Below are 19,742 nucleotides of genomic sequence, written 5' to 3'. Positions count from 1 at the left end.
CTATGTCAAGATCTTAAATAAGAAATGTAATGTGATGTCCCATCGGTATATAAGAATGAACTAACTAGATGTATAGTATTCCAGCGCTCACAATTAAAGTTTCAAAATCTGCGCCTCCGAATGTAATGGCGCTGTGTATGTGTGTCAGCTCCCTGAGAAACATTCCAGCCTCTTGTGGGTTCACCTGGCATCATTTACAAAAGATCTGTATTACCCAAGAATAAAACACCCTCTGTGCACTGAACTGAAACGGACATGATTAAAGCACGGCAAGGCTACTGTTAGAATGCATGCTTCCTGAAAATGTGCTCACCGGGTGACGAAAACCGGGCAGTGTGAATGGGGCTGGCAGGGATGAGATAACATAATTCCACCTTCCTGCTACAATGCTGACCAAATAAGAACATGCAACCAATACTCCCAACAGAAACAAGCATGACTAGTGTTTGTTGGCATCATGCTGTTTGCCTCAATGAAATGTGTGTCGAGCTCAAAATTGCACCCGCCGTTTTCAGGCACCATCTGCAAGTGCTTATAGAATTCTCCAGGAATGTACATTATCTGATGAACAGTGAAGGATGACAGTTCTGTATACCAGAGAGTGAACAGAGTCTATACAATACTTTTGAAACTCGGTGAGACAACCATTTTGTTTGAGGAAAGTCTATTGAAAGAAAAAGAAAACATGCATTGTACTGCAGTACAGATGATGTGAATTTGTAAGTTGGCCCTTTTCTTTACTTTTCCTCTGAGATTGCGGAAGCTTTGTTATGGATGGCAAGTTTTAACTTTGTGTCTGAATTCGGGTGCAGCAGTCGAAAACAAGATGGCCGGCACTGCTTTGGAAGGCATAATGGAAATGCATTATACTTGCGCGTTCCAAAGGAGTGCCAGCCATCTTCTATATTCTACTCGAGGGGAGAGCCCTTGAAGCTGGCAAATAGGGTTCGTTTTTTGGAGGGAGGCATAAAATGCCATATTGCTTGCCAAATCACTTAATCTCTCTGTGTACCTCTGTAATGGATTGTTGATGTTAAAACTATATAGCACAGCATACTGCTCCCTCTGGCTGTTGGTAGGTCAAAACAAGAAGCAGCGCGTGGTTGCACAGGACAAACCGGGAATGGGCAGTGGGGTGGGGGGAGCAAGGCAAAGTAAATGCGTACACATAGAAACGAAAAGATAAAGCGCAGTGCTTGTGAAAGAGCTCTGCGCCAAACTAAATTATGTTAAAGAGTCTTCAAAGTTAAAAATAAAAATAGAGGCGGGCAAGCCACCTTGTGAAGATCAAAATAAAAGCTGGCCGCCGTACTTACTGATTAAGCGCAGCATCGCGATGTGCAGAGCTGGAAGTGCTTGATATGACTGTAACAATTTAAAAACGAGTAGAGGCAAGCCACCGACCTAATTAAACAAGACGGCTGCTACCCATCTAATATTCCTTCGTTTACCGCCTGACACTTCGGTGCCATGACTTGCAAGGACTGCTGGAAACTCTCTGGAACCGTGTTCAGGAAATAAAACTTACTCATTAAAAAGAAAACTCTTGTTGCTCAAAGAGAGGACAGTCAGAGGAGGAGAAGAAAGAATAAAGCGGCTCGCGCACTCCCTCGCGAAAGTGAAAGCGTGGGAGAACATGAGAACAGACGTGCGCGTTCACCGCCCACGTCTGCTAAAACGCACGTTCACACCCATTGTCTGCAATGGGTTTTTAAGCTCGTGCACATCTACTGTCCCACTTCGCAGCCTACACTGCGACAATAAGACTCGCTTTGCGAGCAGCGCTATGCGCTGCATCGCAAGGCGAGACCTAAAAACGAACTCTGGGAAAACTCTAACAATTCCTAGGAGTCATTGCAAGTAAACTTTCATCAAACATTTGATTTGATATTCTCAAAAATACAACAATTAATTTTTCAAATGCAGATCAATTTGTCCTCGAAATGCCACAAAATTTGCTCTGAAGCCGTTCTGCACTGTTCTGTGTAATAAAGATGGGCGGAACTGCGACGGCAGTCCGTGCCTAGACTCACACAGTGTGTGAGTGTGTTTTATTGCGGCGCACATCAGGGCCCCAGCCCGAGGCCTTCGGCGGGAGGGTGGGCCCCTCCTATGAATGCAACATTGGCGCCGAGGAGTGGAGGTAACTCATGCCTGCTCCCACACAACGGAGAAGCACCTCAGCATACCCGAATCACAGGGGCATTACCTACAGGCTGAAGCCCTGCCAGGGCACACTGGAGCAACCCCGGCCATGCTGCAACTTCAGTTCCAGCAGCTGATAAAAGGCAGCAGTAGACAGCATCTTCTTCATACTCCAGCAGCCATCAGTCGAGATGTCCAGCACCATGCAGGCTAGGTGAGTCCTGCAACGCTGAGAAAGCCCACTAGCGCTTTGTCCCGTCAGCTGGACCACGTGCCATGCGACCAGACGCACATGGGCCCAGGCTATGCCCAGCAGCCTCACACCACCACCTTGCACATCAGAGCCCACCATTCGTGTGCAGCACTCTCTGCAGGCCGCCTCTCTGTGCACATGCCCACCACCATGGGATATCAGGACAATGCAGCCCAGCGCCGGCGCCTCCGCACCACCCCCCCTCAGGTGTTCTACCTCCGTTTAGTGAGTTGGCAGATCCCACCATAGCAGCGCCAAGGTGGTAAACTGGGCGTACCCACCTAGAGAACTATTTCATCGCCATAAGGGAGAAAGATGGGGCGGTGAAACGCTCGCTGATCGTCCACTACGCAGGGGAAGAGATCTATCTCCTATTTAAGCACCTACCAAACACAGGCCCTCCCGGAGATTACGCTGGGGCGGTTACCTAAATGCTCACTTTGACCCCCAAATGAACCCGGACTTTGAACACTTCAAGCTACAGCACGCCAAGCAAAGAGAGGGTGAGTCAGTAGACGCCTTCCACGCGCGACTCAGGGAGCTCGCCGATACTCACCTTGTGGAGGACCGTGCAGCGAAAGATATCAGAGCCCATCTGATACTTGGGATACGCAGCAAAGTCCTGCGAGGGCTCATACTCAGGCAGCCAAACATACCAATGAATGACATCCTTGTCCTGGCGCGGTCCCACGACCTTTTGGCGGCAGGGGCGGAAGAGATGGACATGGCATTAGTGCGTGAGAGGAAAAGAGCGTTGTTGTCAAAACGGAAAGGACGGACGCAGTCAAGACAAGAGACAAGTCCTACAGACCACGAGATCGCCAGCAGCAGGCCCCAAAGAATCACTGTGGGTATGAAGAGCACCCCGCACAGTCATGCCCGGAGCAAGGGAAGACCTGTACCAACTGTAGCATCGCGAACCACTTCGCGTCAGTGTGCAGAAAGAAGACACATTGTAAGGAAGGGGGCCGACCCAAACAAATGAGGAGGATGGTCCGCCAACTGAAGCATGTCTCACTCGCATCTCAACCAGGAGGGACGAGGAGAGAGCAAACAGCTTACCAAGGGGACGACTCCACATCAGAAGACGAAGGAGAAAGGTACTTAATCTCTTTCACCCGAGCCCTAAAAAGCAGGAGACGACCCCAACCTCGCTGCACAGTACAGATATCAGGGTCAGACGTCAATGCGGTATTCGACACAGGAGCCTCGGTGACAGTAATGGGGATCCAGCAATACAACAAGCTAAGACAAGAGTGGAGAAGTGTGGCTCACTGGTTAGAGGGGCAGACTCTGATGCAGAGGTCTGGCCCGGACCAGGGTTCAATTCCCGTTGCAGCAGGGTCTTGGGCTCAATGTCCTCGGACCCGATAATTCTCTCGCCTCGGTGCCTACTCTAATCATGGGTCCCACTCTGGGCAATAGCTTGCTTAATCTCAACACCGGCCCTACTGCTAGGATGCCTAGCTTCACCTTGGGGTGCCCAGGAGTGAGCACCTCACAGGAACAGGCCAGGACGGGTTCCTCAGCGGCACGGCGCGGGGACACACTGGCTAGTGTAACCAGGCGCTTTATAGGCTCAGTATTTTTTATTTAAGACCCAAACCGGAACTGAGACCATCGAAAGCCAAGATCTTTGTATATGGTAGTGACTTATCTTTGCCTCTCTGGGGCAAAATGACATTCCCAGTGTCATAAACCAGGTAGTGGACACGCTGCTCAGTAGCCATGCAGCTAAAGACCTAGGGCTGGTGATGTTTGCCAGGAGAGTACAGGCACACCAGACGGAAGAATTGCTAAGCCAGTTTGAAGACCTATTCAAGGATCTAGAGAAGATAAAGAGAGCCCCCATCCAACTACACATAGACCCAGCTGTCCCGCCAATAGCCCTAAGAAACCGGCAGATCCCGTTTCATCTCCGATCACTAATAGAGGAAGAATTACAAAGGCTCGAAGACTAATGGGTCATAGAGAAAGTGTCCAGACCTACGCTGTGGGTGTCACCCATGGTAATTGCAGAGAAGCCTCGCCAACCAGGGAAAATCAGACTCTGCATTGACATGCGCCTCCCAAACAAGGCCATCTGGCGCGAACGCCATATAACGCCGACAATGGACGACATTGTGGCCGACCTGAACGGATCCAGATTGTTCTCGAAGCTGGACCTGAAGGCGGGCTATCACCAACTAGCCCTCGCCAGAGACAGTCGATACGTAACCACGTTCAGTAGAAACCTAGGCCTCTGGAGGTACAAGCGGGTGAACTTTGGCATATCCTGAGCCGCCAAAATTTTCCAAAATGCTGTCAAAGAGACCCTGATTGGGCTACCCGGCGTCCTGAACGTGAGTGATGATATCCTCAGTCACTCGAAGACAGCAGAAGCACATTACAGGCACGTGAGAGCCACCAGGAAGAGACTCCTGGACCATGGAGTCACCCTACACAGAGAAAAGTGCCTGTTCTTCCAACAGTAGATAGAATTCTTCGGCTACACGTTTACCCAAGAGGGCATACAGGTTGATCCTCGGAAGTCCCAAGCAATCAAGACCGCATCTGCCCCCCTCACGGTGGCAGAAGTACGCAGTTACCTGGGAATGGCCCTGTACTGTGGCTGCTTTATTCCAGACCTAGCCACACTTGAGGAACCCCTCCGAAACCTCACTTGGGCTGATACCATGTGGCAATGGGTCCCAGCCGAAGAGACAGAGTTTCAAGTTGTCAAGCGAGCCCTCCTCGACCACACCACACTGGTGTACTTTGACCCCGCAAAGAAGACTGAGATCCTTGTAGACGCCAGCCCCGTGGGCTTAGAGGCAGACCTTCACCCAAGAACAGGAGCCCGATTGATGGGCTGCCCTTGCGGATGCCAGCAAGGCTCTATCTCCGACAGAGAAGCGATACTCTCAAATTGAAAGAGAAGCCCTAGCTATCCGGTGGGGCTGCGGGCACTTCCATTTATACATTTGCAGACACCCGTTCACCGTTGTCATGGATCACCAACCTCTGGTGCCACTCTTCAGAGAGGGTCAGCACCTCACCCGCCACCACGAATTGAAAGGTGGGCCATCGGGCTCCAGCACTACAACATGGACGTCATCTTATCGGCCTGGCGCCAAGAACCTGGCCAACTTCCTGTCATGGAACCAGGACACTAACAGAGAAGGGGCTGAAGAACCCAGCAGTGATGACTCCAAAGCACACCTAGACATGATCGCAGTGCTGATGTGCCCTCGAGCACTGGTGCTCAAAGAAGTAGCTACTGCAGCCGAGCACGACCCAGTCATGGTCAAAGTGCGGGACACTATTCAAGGAGGGCTGTGGCATCAGTTCCTACAATCAGCAAACACGTGGTCAAGCCCAGAGAAGGAAGACCTAATGCACATGTGGAGGGTCAGGAAGGAGCTCAGCTTCACCCAAGGAGGCATTCTCCTCAGAGCAACCCCGGATCGTCACAACTCGCCCATGGTGGGCATCAAGGAGTAGAGAAGATGAAGGCCCGTATGAGGGAAAAGGTCTGTTTCCCAGGGATGGATGCCTGGGTAGAAGAGACTGTCTGCAAATGCCCATCCTGCTAAATAACGAGGGGATCCGAAAGACCAGCGCCCATCCACACAGATGAACACGGCGAGAGCCCAATTGGAAAAGGTGAGCGTGGACTTCGGGAGTTTCCCCGATGGGCGTGTCACACTCGCCCTTATCGATAGCTACTCCAAGTATCCAGTGGTGGAAGTTGTGGACTCAAGGCTTTCCTGCACATCGGCCCTGCCCTAGAGAAGGTGTTCAGAATGTTTGGATGTCCAGAGAAGCTCCGCAGCTACAATGGCACCCGTTCCAAGGACACGAGTTCCACAAATTCATGCATCACCATGGCATCCGGCGCATCACCCCGCAGTGGCCCCAAGCCAATGGGGAGATTGAACGTCTCATGAGAACGATAAACAAGACTCTTCGCATTGCAGTGGCGGAACAAGGTAATCCAGAACAAGAACTGCAGAGATTCCTACGGGAGTATCGAAGCACTCTGCACTGCTCAACGTGCCAAGCCCCCTGGGCGCTAATGTTAACTGGTGCCTGACGGGATGGGCTTCCCACTGCGCCAGGATGGTCTCCCCCTCCATTTGATGAAGAACGCGCCTTCAGGAGGCGAGAAAAGCGCAATAACACCACTAGCCAAGCTTGGCGAGCGGTATCCCGCCAACTACAGCAAGGAGACACCGTCATCATGAAGGACCGGAGGCTGGGAAGAAAATTCCGGACTGTGATCAACAGGCAAGGAACTTTGGTGACTGTCGGGAGGGAGGGAGAAATTGTGACCCGCAATATCTCGTGGTTCAAACAAGTGGACAGGCCTAATCCTCCTACTGACATCATGAAGCACGCTGGGGAAACGGAGGGCAGCCAAGGGGAGCTCCAAGCAGCTGACAACCACCATCCAGAAGCGACCGCCTTGCCAGCAAGTCCAGAGACAGTCTGTGAGTCTCCCAACTTGCCTCCAGCACCCAGCATCTCAGTCCCTGCTCCGCCACTAGACGGGGGCCTTCCAGGTATTCCCTGAGAGAGAACCCTCCACAGAGCACCGGCCTGAAGGACTTTGCCTGCCAAGTAAGTGAATCCCCAGACTTTTGAGAGCCAGTCAAGGACTAAGTTGAGATGGGATGTAACAGTTAGAGCACCAGATTTTACCGCTGGCGCGTGCCAGCCGTTCCCGCCCCTGTGCTCACGCCAGCAGGCATGAGCACGTCGATACATAAAGATGGGTGGAACTGCGACAGCAGTCCGCACCTAGACCCACACAGCATGTGAGTGTGTTTTATTGCGCCGCACATCAGGGCACCAGAGCGCGGCCCTCGGTGGGAGGGTGGGCCCCTCCTATGAATGCAACAATCTGGTACCATGTCAAAATCAGTTCTCGGTCTAGCAGGGCAATCACAGTCTCACAAAACTCAAAAACGTGTGCCTAACTAGATAATCAATTCACAAGGCAAAGGACTATTGTATACATAATCTTGCTAACAGCCACGGAGAGTCAATCATTTAAAAACATTGCAGTTTTGGGAAAGTAGAGACAAATGTAAAAAAGGCCCTTATTTTGCAATGTGACTGATGCGTTAATGAGTCGCATCACAAAATGCGGATTCACAGGAGGGAACAGCATCTTCCACCTAAAGAATATTAATTAGGCAGCAGACACTCTTCCACCCCTTGTGAATGCAGGCAAATGTAGGGCCAGAGGCCTGGCTGGGACAGCAGACCTCAGTGCCTGCATATGTATTTACAGGTAACCCTCAAAGAGGCAGGTGCTGCTTTAAAAATCATTCAAGTAAGACATTGGAATGAGCATGCAGCGGCACCTGAAACACTGCCTTCCTCCCCTGAGACCTCCTGCCAGGATTCCACAGGAACAGTTTTGTATCGGAAATTCAGTTTCCATCCCAAGACAGGGGCAGGTAACAGATCAAAGATCTGCACCTGTTTTTGAGGTCGTAAAGCACTGATACATCGATTTGCAGCTCGCAGTGGGAAATGCCCCCTCCTGTTTGTGATTCGGAAGGTGCTTTAAAAGTTACTTTGTGAGTTAGTAAAACTTTAATACATTTCAAAACCGTTGTTTGATGGCCTCCAAAGCACAGGATGTTGCAAATCACAGACTTTGTGACCGCAAAAGAGTTTTGTACATCGGATCCATAGATTGAATTTGTTATCAACGTGTTGTTAACTGTTCCTGCTGCTAGTCATTCAGCTCTTAAATTTCAAATCAGAGTACACCACACTATATTTTGAAATCCCTTTACACACTGACTAAATTATATACACTTATCAAGCAAGGCATAAGACCTTTTTGACTTATTCAGATACAATAATGTGGCTTTTCATCTACTATTTTTATTTCTCTAATCCTATTAATGCAGTTTCCATTTTTCTTTTTCTGTCCTAGTTCCTGTGGATATTAAAGGAGCTGCCTCTATCTATGCGGTGCTCCTCGCCCACTGCTCAATGTCTTTTTATGTCTTGAGAATTGTACTGACCGCCCCTTCTTTAGTCTGAAATTAGCATATTTACCTTACTGCTGGTCTTGCCACCTCGCAGTTTCACACAGTGCTTTGAAACTTGTTGCTTTATTTGTTGTGATTGCTTCTGCAGATACTCCACTCTTTTTTCGAGGGTAACAAAAAGGAAACCCACGGAGCAATGGCACTGTTCCAGATCATTAGTGGCCTAGTGTTTCCAGATCCATCATTCCTGGGTGCACGTCCGCTAAGAATGTGGGTCTTACAGGTAGGGGCAGTGGGCGCACGCACAGTCCTGTCACTGGCAAAACTCTGCATCACCTGTGGAGAGGGTAAGGGTGAAGCTGGAATTGATGCTCTGTACGGCTCGAAGGACCTGCCCTGCCCGATACACCTTCCTGACCTGTGTCCTGATCAGTATCTGCTCAAAGGAGTTAGTATCTCTGACTTGGATTATTACTTGGGGAAAACCAGCACAAAACAATTCACTATTCCTGGATCTGTGTGGTTATTACCCGTTCGAGAGACATGCTTGTAATGACCGGATTTTGTTGCCAGATACCTTGCGGAATCGTTAATTCTGGCACCAGAATGAGAGTTTAAATCCTTCATACAAGATTTTCAGAAAGATTAATGGAACTTTGTGAAACATGCAGAACCTAAACTGAGACTGCGAGCCTTTATTTACATTGCTGTTAAAAACAAGCCCTGAGTCCATTGTTTTAGGAGAGTGTGGTGACTATCTCTTTGGTCCAAACTGACCCTGTGCCCATTTAATCTCTTTGGTCATTCAACCTATTGACCACATCATATTCCTTAACTGGCTGTGCGAGCTACAATGACAGATGGAAAACTTCACAATCAACATGAACCATACAAGTGAGACAACATTAAAATCCAGTGAAACTCCACAAGGATCTGTCTCTTCAGTTATTACCAATTACAGAGTTGCATCAAACACACAAAAGGGGGTGGTGGGAGCAGATGTAGCCTAACTACCAGAGATGCTGGCTTTGGAATTGGGGAACCTGATTCGACCCCCAGCATCGACTCAACATCCTGTGATACTGGCCAAATCACTTAAGCTCTCCGTGCCTATTAATAATAATATGATTCATAAAGGGGGTGGTGATGGACAGAGTATCTGAATTAAGCAGAAGTTCTGAACTGGGATGGTGCAGTGAGCTAAAAAACGGTGATGGATCAAGCCCTGATCTGTTGACTGGGTAGGAGTGTTCTGATTAACTCAGATACTCTGTCCATCACCACCCCCTTTTTGTAAATTATTTTGGCCACCATGAGTGTGGAAGGGTATGCTCAGACATGAGTCCCTTGCTCATTGCACCATCAGGATTCAAGCAAGCCGGGCCGAAGACGGCTGTAATGCCAGAAACCGGTCCCCAGAAGCTTGTTTCCTTTCCAGTGAAGAATTGGTTTGGTAGTTTGGTCTGCCCTGTTCCCATGATGCACTGGGCCAGGGACAGACTAATTTGCATATAGCCAGGTTCTGAACTGGGATGGTGCAGTGAGCTAAAAAACGGTGATGGATCAAGCCCTGATCTGTTGACTGGGTAGGAGTGTTCTGATTAACTCAGATACTCTGTCCATCACCACCCCCTTTTTGTAAATTATTAATAATAATAAACAAAAAACAAAAAAAAGACCTTTTTTAATGCAATCTTGTGCTCATGTAAAGCGCTCTAATGCCTATGGGCCAAGTTTCCACTTTTCAAAGCTGCAACAAAGAGATAGTCTAAACCACTGGCAATCGCTCTGGATAGTGTTCCGATTCTGATCCTCATAAGGACAGTCCATCCCGAACTGCCAGGTGAGGTCCCCTCCAGAAGGGAACACAAGTCCCAAGTGACCAAGAATTTGCCCAGATATGGGTCCCTTGCATGCTGTGCCACAGGGTCCAAGCTAATAAGGCAGAAACCAGTTTTGGGTACTCATGTTCCTTTTAGGAGGGAGACTTACCTGGCAGTATGGAATAGAATGTTCCTGTGATGAGCCGGGTCAGTACTGATTTTCAAAAAGCAGCATTTTGCGGGATAGCTGCAATGACTTGCCTGGTACATTGAGCCATACAGATTTAAAGATAATAAAGGGCATTTCAGTTTTTTGAAAAATGAATGCAGATATAGGATATATATATCACAAAACACATATAATTTATTTTTCACTACTGGGCTTACAGAATCAAATACTAGAACACAATACGCAAGTATAAAACATCAACAGATTTAAGGATTTCATATTAATATTAGAAATCAAGAGTTAAATAGAAAATTATGTTGATTCAGTAATTACCTGAGCAAGAGGTTTGTTCTCAAACTCTTGTTCATTTTCAAAGAATGCATCTAATCCATGAGCTTTCACAATTTGCTCAGACTCATCGGAGAAGAGGACGGCATCCCCGTCAAACGCCACCCTGAGTTGCTTGTCTGAGAAATGGATCGATTTTTTGGCTGTGAACATAGTGGCAGCTGCAATTCCTAAAAACAAACAAAACAAATAATCCAGGTTGGATTACACGTATACGGAATATTCTGAGCCTGATCTATACATTTGTTTTTCCCCTCTACCTTGTTTGTAGCCATACAACCTCCAACAAAGGAGTGGTGGAAAATCCACCATATTTAGCATTGTTCAACCTGTAGAGATGGATGTCAAGACTGGAGCCACTTTAAAAACATTTCATTAAACATTTACCAATATCTCTCATTACTGATGAAAATTCTGCCAGCACATTTGACAACTGGACATGTCTACCAAGCAGGAGAAAAGAGGCAGTTTCCACAATGTAGTTTTGCTAACACCTGGGATAACGCAGCATGTTAAGGAAAGCCTACCTACCTTTTCCTGAAAGTTCTCTTTTTCCATGAAGGTCTTTCAAGAAATTCTGAGGTGATCAAACTTTGAATGTGCTATGTGCCCGTATGATTTAGGCCATGGTGAAAATATGTGGCTAAAAACTAGTGTGATGCCGTATAACTGCACCAGATACAACCAGTGCTTGAAATTGAAAAATTGAAGTGCAGGTACTCAGTACCAAAGTACCTGCATGTTTCTGATTAGTGCCGGGACTCTCCAATTAAAAGTATTAAGTCACTCTTGAGAAGTGCCGGTACTCTCCATCTCAAAATCAAAAAGTGCTGGTACTCCATACCGGGCAGTAAACCACTAGATACACCCCGATTTGGGTGCAAACTTGGTTTTCACCCAAATCGGGACATGAAGGGCACTTGAAATGAGGCCCTAAAGAAATTAGTTATGCTGCCAGAGCCGGGGTGAGAATATTTTTGAGTGGATTCTCCATTCCTGTCCTCCACTAATTCATGAGAGGTTTTATTTCTTCAAAGACTGGTTGTCTCATATAAACCCCTTGAGGTGGACATGTTTGAAAGTTTGGGGGACAAACCCGAGAATTTGTCTGCACTCGTTCTGGATGAAGCATGGGTGATGCATATCTAATATGTACCTTATAATCCACCCACGGCTAAAATAATAAGCCTATCAACCATCAGCTCTGCAAATAAAGTATTCCTGGCATAAAAAAAATCATTCTCATTGCATAAACAAATAATGGACACGTAAAAGACATTATTTCTAAATTCATTTTTGGTGCAATTTGCTCTGATACACACACCACAAATTATCAATTTTGGGGAAATTGGCTATTACAACTTTATGAAACAGAAACAGTTTAATTGTAAGAAATGACTCAGAAAGTTATTTCAAGTTTCAGAGGCTCGCTTTTGACAACCGTTTGAATGCGTGGACATTCCTACAGCCTGAATCAGCTCTTAATAAAAGCAACTCTGGGTCCTGAATATAAAATCATCCAATGCTGTGCTTGAGAGGGATCGGAACATGTTTTAGAACCACTCCTGCACCTGATTGACCTTTGATTTACACATTTTCACGAGTTACAGTTAATTCGAGTCTAGAAAAGATTGTTCTAGACCAGGGGTACTCATAGTACGGCCCGGCAAGCCTTCCCTGTCGGCCCACGGACCTTGCAGACAATTTACTCGTGTTTTAAAAAAAATATATATATATAAAGAGTGTCAGCAAACACTGAGGGAGGGAGACGGAGGGAGGGAAAGGGAGAGAGACAGAGGGAGAGCGAGGGAGAGCGAGGGAGAGAGGGAAAGGGAGGCAGACAGAGGGAGAGAGAGGGAGGCAGACGGGGAGCTGGAGGGAGGGAGACAGGGAGGGAGGGAAAGGGAGGGGGAGGGAGAGCGAGGGAGGGAAAGAGAGGGAGATGGAGGGAGGGAAAGGGAGGCAGACAGAGGAAGGGAAAGGGAGGCAGACAGAGGAAGGGAAAGGAAGGCAGACAGAGGAAGAGCGAGGGAGGGAGGGAAAGGGAGGGCGACGGAGGGAGGAGGGAGACAGAGTGAGGAGGGAGACAGAGTGAGGAGGGAGAAAGAGTGAGGAGGGAGAAAGAGTGAGGAGGAAGAAAGAGTGAGGAGGGAGAGAGAGTGAGGAGGGAGACAGAGTGAGGAGGGAGAAAGAGTGAGGAGGGAGAAAGAGTGAGGAGGGAGAAAGAGTGAGGAGGGAGACAGAGTGAGGAGGGAGGCAGAGTGAGGAGGGAGGCAGAGTGAGGAGGGAGGCAGAGTGAGGAGGGAGAAAGAGTGAGGAGGGAGGCAGAGTGAGGAGGGAGGCAGAGTGAGGAGGGAGAAAGAGTGAGGAGAGAGAAAGAGTGAGGAGAGAGAAAGAGTGAGGAGGGAGACAGAGTGAGGAGAGCGTGAGGAGGGCGACGAGTGAGGAGGGAGACAGAGTGAGGAGGGAGACAGAGTGAGGAGGGAGACAGAGTGGGGGAGACGGAGAGGGGGAGGGAAGGAGAGAGAAGGAGACAGAGGGAGAGGGAAGGAGAGAGAGAGACACAGAGAGAGAGACAGAGAGAGAGAGAGAGAGAGAGAGAGAGAGAGAGAGAGAGAGAGAGAGAGAGAGTGAGAGAGAGAGAGTGAGACAGTCTGAGTGAGCGAGACAAAGGGAGTCAGGGAGGGAGAGATGGAGGGAGAGAGGTTGAGAGAGGGAGAGTGAGGTTGAGAGAGGGAGAGAAAGGGAGAGAGCGAGAGAGAGAGCGAGAGAGCGAGAGAAAGAGAGAGAGGGCGAGAGAGAGAGAGAGAGAGATGTGTGTATGCCGTGTCTTGTGGCTCAGTGGACGAAGGCGTCCGCTGCAGGGACCTGTGTTCAACCTCATGGTCACAGTTTTTTTTGTTGCTCTAGCCCCGCCCTGCCCCCTCCTCCACTGACCCTGCCCCCACTGGTGCAGCCCTCGGACAAAAACCTCACTGTAAATTTGGCCCGAGAGAAAGTTTGTGAGTACCCATGTTCTAGACTATAGAGACCCATCACCTGTACCCGTGGAAGTGTGGGGATATGCGTAAGAGGCAGACAGGAGACATGTGCTGAAGCAGATGCACATATATGCGTCTTGTGTAATCGGAGGCAGGCTGGCAGCCGCTAGTGTGTTGTTACTGCAGTGAAGGCCGTCCTTTACTCTGAGACTTAGGAGGGCCTACAACCAGCTGCATTTTATACAATGTGTCACTTGAGTCAGCATGACGCATCCTAGTGCTCGGAAGCCACTATGCAGGAGAGTGAGCGCTGCATAGTAACAGTATATAACATTTTAAATAAAATAGAAAAAAATAAAACATTGGTGGAGCTTCTCAAAGACTCTATGAGAGGCAGGACACCAAGCAGCAACAGGCACACGTGTGCTAACAGTGTCGTAATAAACATATGCCCAAGAAGCCCGCTCTGGGGGCATGTCATCTTCAGGCAGATGCCACTGGGCCAGGAGAGAAATGGAAAAGCTGAAAATGTAGCTAGAGCTCCGTGCTGTGTGGATGCCGAGCTAAGCTTAGAGGTGGACTTGTCTGGACAATCATCATTGTGGTGACGGTATCCGCAGTGCATACACTGCTGCCAGTAACATGTTGTACTTGAATCCAGTGGGTTTAAGTGGTGGTCATTCGATGGGCACATTTTTATATTCAAGGCTTAAAACACCAGCCACATTGGAGAAGAAAGCAGAGCGCATAGAGACAGATAAAAGAATTAGCAGGTGTCAGAAGCACTTTCAGTGCTTGATATTCGTTGTGTAAGGTGGACCTGAGCCTCAACTAGCCGCATAATCTTCTACAGACAGATGTTCCAGCCAGTAGGGCTCTCAGATTCTCTACCCAAAAAAACCTAATGTACAAGTGCTCTGCACCTATACTCTGTCTCACGTGAACCAGTTCAGCTAATGAGCCAAGCAGATATTTCAACCACTACTTACAGTCCTCAGAAAGCGATAAGTGAGTGGCAGCTGTAAAAGCTGACACTTCCACCAGGCAGAATTCACCTTTAATGTGCTGGATCTCCTGTCTGAGACCTGCAAAAACATGCAGGTCTCATGTTTCGTCCAGGTTGGTCAGTGCCAAACTGATATTGCGGGTCTCACGTTTGACCTTGTGCTTGCACACAATTCAGAAACCTCCAAAGTACCAGTCAAACCACAATCCTACAGAGGTAGCCCCATATCTCCTTGTACCTCTCTAAGCTGCTTTACCAATTCGTACCCTGTAAATACCAGACATCCAAGTGTTTCTCCACAGATGATTTACAAGTATAAAAGTGGCGGAGTTCGAGGCAACCGATTGCTGCTCTAACAACAACTGGCCAAACACATCCCAACCCTGAAGCTGTGCTGTAAATCCTCCTAATATACCAAACAAGCATTGGCAAAGCAAATCGGTCTTGGCAAAGCGAGATCTATTGGCTTTAATAATGACAATATTTTTAGCCATTTATCTGTATTTACCACTACTTTGAGCCAGGGGAATAGAATAATGTTATTTATTTAATCATGTAAACTGAAACCTACGAGGAGGAGGTGGCAATGATATTCGTTATGCTGGGGTATCGCATATTCTTGTATTTGGTCACAAGATGGCACTTTGGGCTCTACTGCCTTCAGAATAAGTAAAAAGAAAATATCTTCCGATTAAGTTAAACACAGAACTGTAATTTTGCATGTAATCATCGGCAAATAAATGAATGTAATGTAAATTAATTTATAAAATGACAATGCTTTCAATACATTCAGTGTTGTAAAACAGGTGAGAAGAAAATATACCTTTTGTCTCCTAAAGTTTTCCTGCATATATCTCCTGCATAGCAGTGTTTGGATGTGAGGGCGATCTGACTGGGGTTGGGATGGGGCAGGTGGCAGAGGGAAAGAGGCAACAGGAGACAGAGGATGGAGCAAGTGAAAACACGAGCACTCAAGTGGCATGCTCAAACACAAAGAAAAAAGTTGCTCCTAAAATGGAAACAGTCAATAGACGCAAGTACTTGATCCATGCTCTTGGGAGGGCTAAACACAAAAAGAGGCATGACGCATGCATGTCATGAACAAATGGGGATAAAGGATATGAGAGGGATGGTGGAGTGAGCAAATGGTATGTCTATGTGCGCGCTGAAGCCCACAGATTAAAACCAACATGTCTCTTTGGGAAAGGGCATACGCGGTCTAGCCGAGACCTAAAAACAGAAAAGGCCAGCACCCCTCAAAACCAAGAAAAAGCTGCCTTCAAACCCACAAATAAGTGGTTCAACAAAGACTTGGCTGATACAACCGGCCAATGGTGCAAATCAATGTTTGAGGCAGGCAAAACCCTCTGCAAAATATACAAAAGTATCATCTAAAATGATCTTTCAAATCTCCCAGGAGGTTCTCACTCCAAACAATAATGGCATGTCTCAACAGCATTTCAGGGGCCTTCTTACCACTTTCTAATCTAAAACTATAGAAAGGGCTCCTTCATGTGTACCTCAAATCCATCTCCTTATCCTCACATCTCTCTGCCACGAGTATGCTCTAGATTTTCTACATTCATTCTAAGTGTCACAATTCACTTTCTATACTCTACCATGAAGGGGCTTACCTGGTGGACTTTCTAGTGTTGAACTAAGCACTCTGACCTGTGCTACACCTGTATACGGACTTCCAGATTCTTGGACAATATTTTCAGCTTCCCTTTAATTCCAGATTCATGCCGGGTTTTGTGTATGCCCGTTTGCTTTTCTTGAAAGGGACCCCCAAATTCTAAAATTCTCTGTTATGTGTTTCATCTCTGCTTGTGCAGGCCAAAGATGGGTGAGGAAATAAACACTAGCTAGCTTAATCACACCTGAGGCATGTGATCACTGCTGAGCTTTTTCAAACCTCTATTTTCTTCCGTCCAGCGTGGCTCATCGTAGCAGTTTCCTGTTAGTTTCCAGAGACTCCTGTTTCCCAAGCAATTGCTACCCTTGTTTCCTGAACCTGCACTGTTTTACAGTGTATCGCAATTTCTAGAACCAGCAACATGGCTTTCTCACCGACACTATTTTGTAATGTTTCCCTAATGTCCACTGATCTGTGTTCTGCACTTCCCTCTTTCTTGAGATAGCACTTTTTCATTGCATCCTGATTCTTTGAGCTTTCACTTCTTCTGTAGTTCCCCTTTCAAACTTCATCTGTTCCTTTACCTCCATCCTTAGTTCTGAATGCTCTGCCTTTTATATCCCTGCTGCTATAGTTCCCAACTTTTCACATTTTTTGCTATTTTTTATGCAGCTCCAATTTGGACTGAGGCCACCAGAGCACTTTAGAAGAGAACCAGACGTGACATGTTTTTAGGCAAGGTCAGATTAAGTGCTTTGCCCAGAATCGCAGGATATTGCCCGGTTACTCACCGGTAATATTCATTACTCCGGGTCCTGGTCTTCCTGTCCCATTCCTTAACAGTGAGCAGCTAGTCTGCTCCCCAGAAACCTAAAACCTAGCAGAGCTTTTCTGCACTTCCCCCAACATGGAGCCACCAATCCGGTGAGGATAAAGGGGGAAGTGCGTTATAGAACATCCTGAGAATTCCAAAGAAAACCCAGGAAGGAAAACTATCACCAAGGACAAAAACCAGTGAGGGAGGGAAGGGCTCAGGAATGGGACGGGAAGACCAGGACTCAGAGTAATGAATATTACCGATGAGTAACCGGGCATTAGCTCCTCGTCCTGTCTTCCCGTCCCATTCCTTAACAGTGAGCTCATACCCAAGCACACAGTGATTGTAGGAATAAAGACCATAAATTGAAGCAAGGAAAAGGTACTGGAGCGAACCAAAGGGATGTGGAGAGCCCCCAACACATCCAAAAAATGCAGAAGCACCCCCTCCAAAGAGGAGGGGCCCGGAAACAAAAACAGGGGGGACAAAACCCACCTGACAGTGGAAAGAATACAAAACTGAGGGCAGAAAGAACCGACAAGGACAAAGAAACACATTGTCCAAGCAGAAATGCAAAAAAGGGGAGAAGCCAACAAGGCACCAAACCCACGAATCCGCCGTCTAGAAGAAACTGCCATAAAATAACAACCGCAGCTGTAAGGAACGGAAGGACCACAGAAAGCAAAGGCCCAAAGGGGGGCTCAGGCAAGACCTGCAGAACCAGGGAAAATCCCCGGCCGGGACAGGAGAGCGAGAAACAGGACGCTGAATCAAAAAACTACGCAAAAGGTGGGCCACCAAAGGGGAGACAGAAGACACAGCAGAACCCCCAAAACCAAGAATGACAGCCCAATGTGCACGGAGCGACGAAACAGGGAGCCTCAGGACAAACCCATCACGGAGGAACTCCACCACCCTCCCAGCCGCACAAGAGGAAGTAAAACACCCCTCCCAAGGCATCAGGAGGAGAAGGCATGCCAACGACGGGCAAAAGACACCAAGGTGGAAGGGCAGACAGACAACCGGACACACCGTGCCACTTCGACAGAACAACCCTGTCCCAACAAAGAGCAAGTGCCATACCCCCAGCAGAGGCGGCGCAGAGAGAAGACCCGGAGCAGAGGAAGCCGCAGAGGGGACAGCCACAGAGGAAACAGCCAATGGGGGCAAACCAAGGACAACAGAAGGGGAAAGCAAGGCTGCCGGGGCCGCTCCGGCACCAACAGAAGAATCCCCGCCCGAGCCAACCGAAGATCCCGGGGGACCCGGGGGAGCAAAGCAAAAGGCGGGAAGGCAAACAGAAGACACAGGGACCAAGGAACTGTCAAGGCGGCGAACGCCCAGGCCAGCCGAGAAGGAATCCGGCTGCAAAACCAGAGGACAATCCTACGGAACAGGAGAGAGGACAAACACCTCGCCCGGGAGGAAGGGAATACCCTGCTCAGAGAGCCTGCAGGCCCAAGCACCAGCCCCGGAAGATACTCCAGGGCGACATCCGATCGCCCCGGATAGGAGAAACAGAGACCTGCATATGCCCCCGAGGCAACTGACATAAGCCTGAACAACCGGGCAGGCAGTCTGCACCGAGACAGTACGACCCAGAAGCCACCAACCATGAGCCTCGGAAGGAGCCAAGAACGCCCCCCCCCCCCAACTAACGGCACAGGCCCTCATCGACAAAACAACCACAGCCGGAGGTGGAAGAAAGACGAAGCTCCGGGAGAGAGACTGAGGGGACAACCACCACTGGAGGGCAACCCGAACCCCTGCTGTAACAGAAAAAAGAGCCACGTGATCCAGAGAGGCAGGATCCCAGAGGGCCAGAACATGATGCAGGAGAGGAAACAAATGCAGCCGGGCCCAAGGGAGGAGACGCATAGTGGAAGCCAACTCCCCCTAACTCCGCAACCAGAGTCGGGCAGACACCCGGGATCGGGACAGAACCGAGGAAAGGCGATGGCACAAAGGCAACCGACGCTCCACGGAAAGGAACACCATCCCCAGATCCATGCGGAACAGAGCCCCCAGTAACTACCGAGACCAGGAGCGCAGCAGGGAGGACAACTGGAGGAGGAGGAACCCAAAGGACCCTAGAAGATGACACATCAGGCCACAACCGACAGAGCCTGAGAAAAGGAAGGAGAAAACAGACAACCAATCGCCAAGACAGGGAAAAACCTGAAGACCGTGAACAAGAGAAAAACCACCAGAGGGGCCAAGAGCCACAAAAAACCCATGGAGGCGACGAAAGGCAGCACCCGGAATTGGAAGTGCCGGGAACCAACAGCAAACCGGAGAAACGTCCGATCCACAGGATGGATGGGGACGAGGAGAAAAACCTCCAGCAGGGCCAGGGACGTAAGGAAGCATCCCAGAAGCACCAGAGTCAGGATGGACAGCAAAGCCATCAACATGAATGTACGTTCGGGAAAAGAATGAACCCCTAGAGACCCAAAAACAGGGCACAGAAGAGGAAGTATCCGTCACGGAGACCAGGAAGGGGAACGAACAACAACCCTCGCCCCAGTCCATGACTGTTCTCCCTGTCCTAGACACGGAATTTTTAATGCA

The 19,742-nt window shown here is 48.6% G+C and overlaps 1 protein-coding gene across 1 annotated transcript in view; it reads right to left on the bottom strand.

Moving 5' to 3' along the window:
- NT5C1B (5'-nucleotidase, cytosolic IB) overlaps positions 1-19,742 on the bottom strand; it is a 143,533-nt gene that overhangs the window by 4,272 nt on the left and 119,519 nt on the right. Inside the window, exon 5 of the mRNA XM_078647751.1 lies at positions 10,717-10,901. Within this exon, the coding sequence (XP_078503877.1) occupies positions 10,717-10,901 (185 nt within the window). The remainder of the gene's footprint in view (positions 1-10,716; positions 10,902-19,742) is intronic.

The sequence above is a fragment of the Lissotriton helveticus genome, chromosome 6, assembly GCF_964261635.1.
Source record: "Lissotriton helveticus chromosome 6, aLisHel1.1, whole genome shotgun sequence".
In the NCBI taxonomy this organism is placed as follows: Eukaryota; Metazoa; Chordata; class Amphibia; order Caudata; family Salamandridae; genus Lissotriton; species Lissotriton helveticus.
This window is presented reverse-complemented; position numbering and strand designations above follow the sequence as displayed.